General features: G+C 38.8%; 1 protein-coding gene across 1 annotated transcript; it reads right to left on the minus strand.

The window, feature by feature from the left end:
* Positions 1-1,142: 1,142 nt before the first annotated feature.
* Positions 1,143-5,566, minus strand: psma6a (proteasome 20S subunit alpha 6a). The gene is made up of 7 exons (XM_075448772.1): positions 5,392-5,566; positions 3,616-3,710; positions 3,095-3,176; positions 2,843-2,998; positions 2,585-2,763; positions 1,960-2,054; positions 1,143-1,807 (listed from the first exon to the last, which is right to left on the minus strand). The coding sequence occupies exons 1-7, from the start codon at positions 5,465-5,467 to the stop codon at positions 1,750-1,752; spliced, it is 741 nt and encodes a 246-aa protein (XP_075304887.1). The 5' UTR covers positions 5,468-5,566; the 3' UTR covers positions 1,143-1,749.
* Between the last annotated feature and the right edge of the window lie 736 nt (positions 5,567-6,302).

Genomic DNA, 6,302 nt, shown 5'->3' on the forward strand with positions numbered 1-6,302 from the left:
CCTCCACTTGTCCAGACTGTGTTATCTTTGCTGTTTTTCAGAGATGCAACTAAAGAAATGGGAACAAATGATGCATCTCTGTGACAGGCAGCTGGGAACAAAGTGTTCAACACTGGTTCATCCCTTGAGTTTAGGAGCCTTTTTTTTCCCCTGAATGATTCGCAGATCAGAGTTAAGTGGCTTAACAAACACACATATTCCTCTGAAAATGTTCAGGAACAAGAACTGGACTGAAAATGAGTGAAAAAGCAGCAAATGTCCAAAGAAAAACTTTGATTAGAAGATTTAAAGATTACAATAAAGTCTGTCTGCTTGGAAACAAATATAAAGAAATGAGTAGTGGATCAGAATGTTTACACAGTTTTGTATATATGTATACATATATATATATATATGTATATTTATCAGTTCTAGATAAAATAACAAACTAGAAATAGTTACAGATCACTAAATATTGGTCAAAGGTAAATCTGAGATAGAATAACCAAAGCAAAGCCAATCATAATGTAAATATGTCCCTTTAAGAGTCACACTGCTAAGATTTTAAGAAGTAAATCTACAGAGAAAGACCGCTGTGCTTGCACACATACCAGCCAGAATTATGCACCAGTTTCTCCACCATGTGAGTGTGTGTTTAGATAATAAAAGGCTAAAATGACCTGAAATCCTGTTCCTGAACATACCACAGATTCCTGTTAGAGCTGATAAAGGTCAAATGACTTATTCTAAATGATTATTTTAGTCTATAAAATGATCACATTGATTTGAAATATTTCTAATAAAAGAGATGGGAAAATATAGTACAAATACCAAGTATTTGGATGGTTTACTGCTGGGAACAAAGTGTTCAACACTGGTTCATCCCTTGAGTTAGGAGCCTTTTTATGCCTAAATGATTCACAGGTCAGAGTTAAGTGGCTTAACAAACACTAATTCCTCTGAAAATGGTCAGGAAAAGGCAGCTAATGTTCAAAGAAAATCTTTGAAAGACCTTCAGAAAGCCTGGAGAACTATAGCTCAAGACCACTTTGTAAGATTACAAGGAAACCTAAAATGACACACCATAACGGGGAGCTGAGTTACACATTGGACGTGTGTGGCGTCCCTGAAAACGAGTAAAAAACAAAGATGAGACTTCAGTGTTAAATAAAAACAATGGATTTAATAGAAGTACAGCAATATACAGCCAAGACTGCAGGAGAAGATAAGGAGAAGGAGAGAACGAGTGTGACTTCTCTGACGCTGACCTGAGCAGGACTGCAGCGGGGGGGGGGGGGGGGACAGCTGTTCCCTGGTTATAGCAAAGTAGGAAGATGATAGTCCAGACAGCCCTGAGTAAAGATGGTGACACGCAGCTGCAGGACCACCGAGTCCACAGTGAAGAGGTATAGTGTGCTGTAGTTGAACTGTTCCCACATGTCCACCTTCCAGTCTGCTCACGTCACGCTCTGGCCGCGGTTGTCTCGACACATCAGCCACCAAGTAGTGTAACTATATGTCTGAAATGTCCAGAAAATCTCCGTATGGACAGAAGGAGCGGGCCAGTGGGTAATCGCCTGATCCTGTATACGACCTGGTGGGGAAGGGGGGGGGGGTTAAGTGGTACAAAATGTCCGTATTATTTACTGTTTTTAAAATCTCCTCTGAACAGCACAAAGCGGCTCCTCCGTCGTCTTTCTTCTATTTGAGACGGATGCTTCTGGTTTCTGCCGTTCGTCCTCGTCCTCCTTCAGCGGCCGCCGACTGTCCTCACTCTCGGTCAGACAAAGCAATCAGGTGAACATCGATCTCAGACTCTGACAGGATCCTGGGACACAAACACAAGATTTATTCACCGGTTGCGTCATTTCTTTTCGCTTTGATCTTCGATCTGATCCCTGATTTTAGTTTTATCCTACCATCTGTCAGCTAAATATTTCCATTATCCACTGTTATCTCTGTGTGGAGAGAAATACTCACTTAAACCTGGGCTCCTGCATGGTAATAACTCCCACCTCCAGCTCAGAGGGCTTGAAGTCGATGGACAGAACGGTGGACAGACATGAGATGGCCGTCTGGTTTGTTGAGAAGAAAAAGAAGGATAATAAATCAAAGTTTTAATCTTTGACAGAGCTGGAAATAGCGAAAACTCTCTATTATATAGTTGTACGTATGTCACAGGAAACACAAAATTCAGCGTTTGCACATTTATAGACCGTGTTAACATGCTTTAACTGTTTATTAATCATCTTACATGTGGTTTTATGAATATTAAACTAGATCGGTTAAAAAATGAGCCATTTGTGAGGCTTTGAGAGAAACAAAAAATAAAATCTACGCTCTAACTCAGGTGGGTAAGTAACAAGCAGCTGGACTTCTTCACAAATCAATGAATCGGTTCTTCATTTATCTGATAAATTGAAACATCCAGTATTTCATGTGGCTGCTTTGACTTCCACCACAGAGAGAAGATGTGTATAAATCTCTTGATGTTTCCAGATCACTAATCATTCCGTTTCTCTACAAAACATCCAGGAAAATAGGTTGACATTTGCACAAATGTGCATGCTAAACACTACAGTCCCCATCTTTCCCCATCTCTTGCCTCTATTGTCTGCTCATAGGTCCAGTCCAGTTTCTTCTTGACTTTCTTCTCCAGGAAACTGGTGGCCTCGGTCTGTTTGACTCCAGCTGCCGTGGCCTTAAAGCCACAGTAGTACCCAGCCGGATCGCACTTATACAGCTGTGGGCCCAACTCCTCGTCCAGGCCGACCACCATCATGCCTGCGGGGAAAAAAAACCATCCGGTTTGTGCTTTTCACACAGAGCTGTTGTGTTGAGTTTTTAAAGGTGGAAAACTCACAGCAGCCGAGCGGCCTCATCTCAGCGTTCTGTGTGTAGACCTGGGAGATGTCTGCCAGCCGTTTGCACAGCATGTCGACGGGGACCTCGTAGCCGTACTTGTACATCCAGTTAGCTGCTTCGTAGCGCGCTCTCTGCACCTGAGACCTGCTGTCAGCTGGCGGGTGAGCAGGAATCGTTAAATAACTTCAAGAAAACTCAGAAAGGTTCATTTCAGCTTGATGATGATGATGATTTTTGGGACATTGCTTACCGGTCATGCCGGTCATAACACAGCCGATGTTCTCTGTGATCCTGAACAGATGTGTGACGGTGTTGGCATCCAAAAGCTTGTCCTGCAAACACATAAGGAAAGACGTGCGTCAGCTGGGGAGTCCGACCAGAACACAAAGGTCTTTAGCTTGGTGTGCGCCCGGGTGGAGGTGGCCTGATCGTGGGTTGTGATCAGCACCCAGCGCAGATGGCCTCCTGGGATGGTGTTTCCTGACCTGGCTCCTCTGTATTCAGCCACACGTTTCTAAGTTTATTTTATCTTATTTCATTTATTTGTGTGTGTGTGTGTGTGTGTGTGTGTGTGTGTGTGTGTGTGTATATATATATATATATATATATATATATGTGTGTATGCATATTTCTGTTTGTGTGTATGTGCTAGTGTATGGTGGGGATGGGGGCTGCTTTTAAACATGTATAGCACTTTGTGCTACATTTTTAATGTATGAAAAGTGCATTATAAATAAAGTTTGATTTGATTTGATTTGTGTTCATACTGACCGGGACTTTCTTCTGAGTGACGACCACGACGCTGTCCTTCCCTCTGACCGCCACAGAGGTCAGTCCTCCCTGGTTGATGGCTTTAAAGGCATATTCTGAATGCAGACGGAAGGAAAAAACAAAGATCGGGAGCTATAACTGTTTGTATCTCACCAAAGCAAACACAGGAGGTTTTAACCTGCGCGTTATGTTCACAGAAGGTGACGTTTTACTTCATTTGGTTCGTTTACAGGATTAAAAAGCAGCTGTTACTTTGTGGTGTCAATAACAACAAAAAACACATTACATAAAACATGAAAAACATAAATAACCCTGACTTTATATACAGCACAACCAGGTCTGTCAGGATTATCCGATACAATCTGTATCATATTCATTCACTTATACAAACCAGCTAGAAATATAATGAAAATAAATGTCTTATTTCCACCTTGTTCTAAATCTGACTGCCAACTCAACTTTAACTTTATTTATAAAGAGCCTTTCAAACAAAAAAGCAACTCAAAGAGCTTTACAGCAGAAACTGAACTCTAAACAGGATAAAAAGAAAAGCAACTCTTTTAAAAGTAACAAAAGAATATCAACAGCCCTGAAGAACACAAATAAAAGACTTAAAAATAGGCAGAAGAACAAGTAAAGCACAAGTAAAGCACAGGGGGATCTTTCAAAACGGAAAGTTCAAAGCCAGGTCTGATGATTAAAAGGAAAGATAAAATCTTCAAGGTAAGATGGAGCTACGCCCTGAAGGGCTTTAAACACGATAAGGAGAATTTTAATAATAACAATCTTAACGTAGAGCAGTTAGGGTCGTAAAGTTCCAGACACTTTCCACGGGAACTTCCGAATCCATCGAATCGTACATCCTCTGACGGGAGAGAGTCTGATGCAGCAGACTGAACTCTTATCTGTTGCAAGTTTTTAAATCTGAGGAATTAGAAACAGCTAATTATCTTCAGGTGCTTGAACGACCCCATGTTGGTGGGTTGAAGACATGGATTTTGTTCCAAAGCAAGGGAACAAAACATATTTTGGTTTTAAAGCAAATTAAAAAAGATAAAATAATCTACTTTAAAGTCAACCCGATGTTTGCATATTTCAGTTATTATTTATAATATATGGTAACAACTGCATGTAAATGTTTGTTTGCAAAGCCTAAAAGGAAAAAACACATAATTCTTTTCTATGTTGAAGCCAGAAAATGGCTTTTTCATAAAGATGTTTGTGTATTTTAAAACTGTTAATATACTATCATTGTGACGTAAGAATTAAGAGAGTCACTGTGGATAAAAGCATGTAACTAACATGAAAACAAGCAAAGTCTTCAATCCACAGTCCAAATTCCACTTAAATTACTCTTAAAAGTAGTGGTTTTACCTTTTTTTTTTAACCCTACCGTCTCTTCCCTCTTCTTATAAATAATTTCACATATCTTATCTGATTTTAATTGAAAGAAAACTTAGTTTAAACATGTTTTATACTATATTAGGAGGAGACATCGCATCAAAACACGACAGTAAGCGCTCCTTTGTGGTAGCACGTCATAAGTACATGTAACAAACTAAGGTAGCGAGCAAAGATGCAGTAAAAATTATCCAACATTTAGTTTACGATAATGAAATATTTATTACTGCTACGTTTACCCTTCCAAATGAGTTGATATATTAACCTCTCTGTGACGTTACTGAGTCATGTAGGAGTAGATGCTAGCTGATATTAGCCTGTTAGCAGTGATGACAGAGCAGGTTGAGTTTTATTCATTGTTTTGTCACTACTGACCGACTTGGTAGAGTCTTCCCTCCGGGGAGAAGATGGTGATGTGCCGGTCAAACCCTGCACTGGACCCCCTGGACATGACGAGAATATAAAAAGTAGGTAAAATGTGGGGTGAACTGAAACTAAAGTGATAGCAGAGGCAAGCGAAACATGGAAAACACCGGAAGTGACCTCACGTTTCCACATCCGGGTCAACGGTCGGAGGTTTGTTTTTTTCCCGACAAAAAAACTCAAAATACAAACCAGTTTCTTATGTTTTACGTTTTATAAAAACACAATTTCCACAACTGTTATTTCAAAAAGAAATATATATATATATAAAAAAAGACTTTCTTTGAATTTTGAATAGTTATTACTTTCAAGGTACCAAATCATAGTTTCGAGACACTAGGTCGTAATTGCAGGATAATAAGTCATAAATTTGAGATAAAAAAGTCAAACTTTTACATACAATATTTGACAAAGAAAGTTATTATTTTGCAATACAAAGTAAAAAATTCTTAAACAGTAAGTCAAATTTTTTAGATACATTTTAAGATAAGTCAAAATTTTGAGGTAGTGAGCCATCATTTTTATTTTTAAGTCAAAATATTGAAACACTTGGATATTAATTCAAAATTATGAAATACCAAGTCAGAATTTTCAAATAGATAAAGGTCAAACAAAATTCTGGAAATAAGTCTAAACTTTGAGATCGTGAGCCATCATGTTTTACACAGAAGGTCAAAATGTTTTGACACGTAGTCATAATTTAGATACAAAGTCAGAATATTGAGAAACTAAATCAAAGTCTTGACATTTTAATTCAAATTCAGAGATACTTTGTCAGTCTTACGTCAAATGTCTGAGATACGAAGTCAAAATGTTAATATTCAGTGGAGGAAATGGTATTCCATAAAAAAAATACAGGCACT

Source organism: Odontesthes bonariensis, chromosome 17, assembly GCF_027942865.1.
Source record: "Odontesthes bonariensis isolate fOdoBon6 chromosome 17, fOdoBon6.hap1, whole genome shotgun sequence".
In the NCBI taxonomy this organism is placed as follows: domain Eukaryota; kingdom Metazoa; phylum Chordata; class Actinopteri; order Atheriniformes; family Atherinopsidae; genus Odontesthes; species Odontesthes bonariensis.

Coding starts and splice junctions, on each gene's coding strand:
- psma6a (XM_075448772.1), bottom strand. CDS start 5,467: ATGTCCAGGGGGTCCAGTGCAGGGTTTGACCGGCACATCACCATCTTC. Junction 3,177..3,615: donor TCACTCAGAAGAAAGTCCCG/GTCAGTATGAAC, acceptor ATGTGTTTGCAG/GACAAGCTTTTGGATGCCAA. Junction 2,999..3,094: donor TGTTATGACCGGCATGACCG/GTAAGCAATGTC, acceptor CTCACCCGCCAG/CTGACAGCAGGTCTCAGGTG.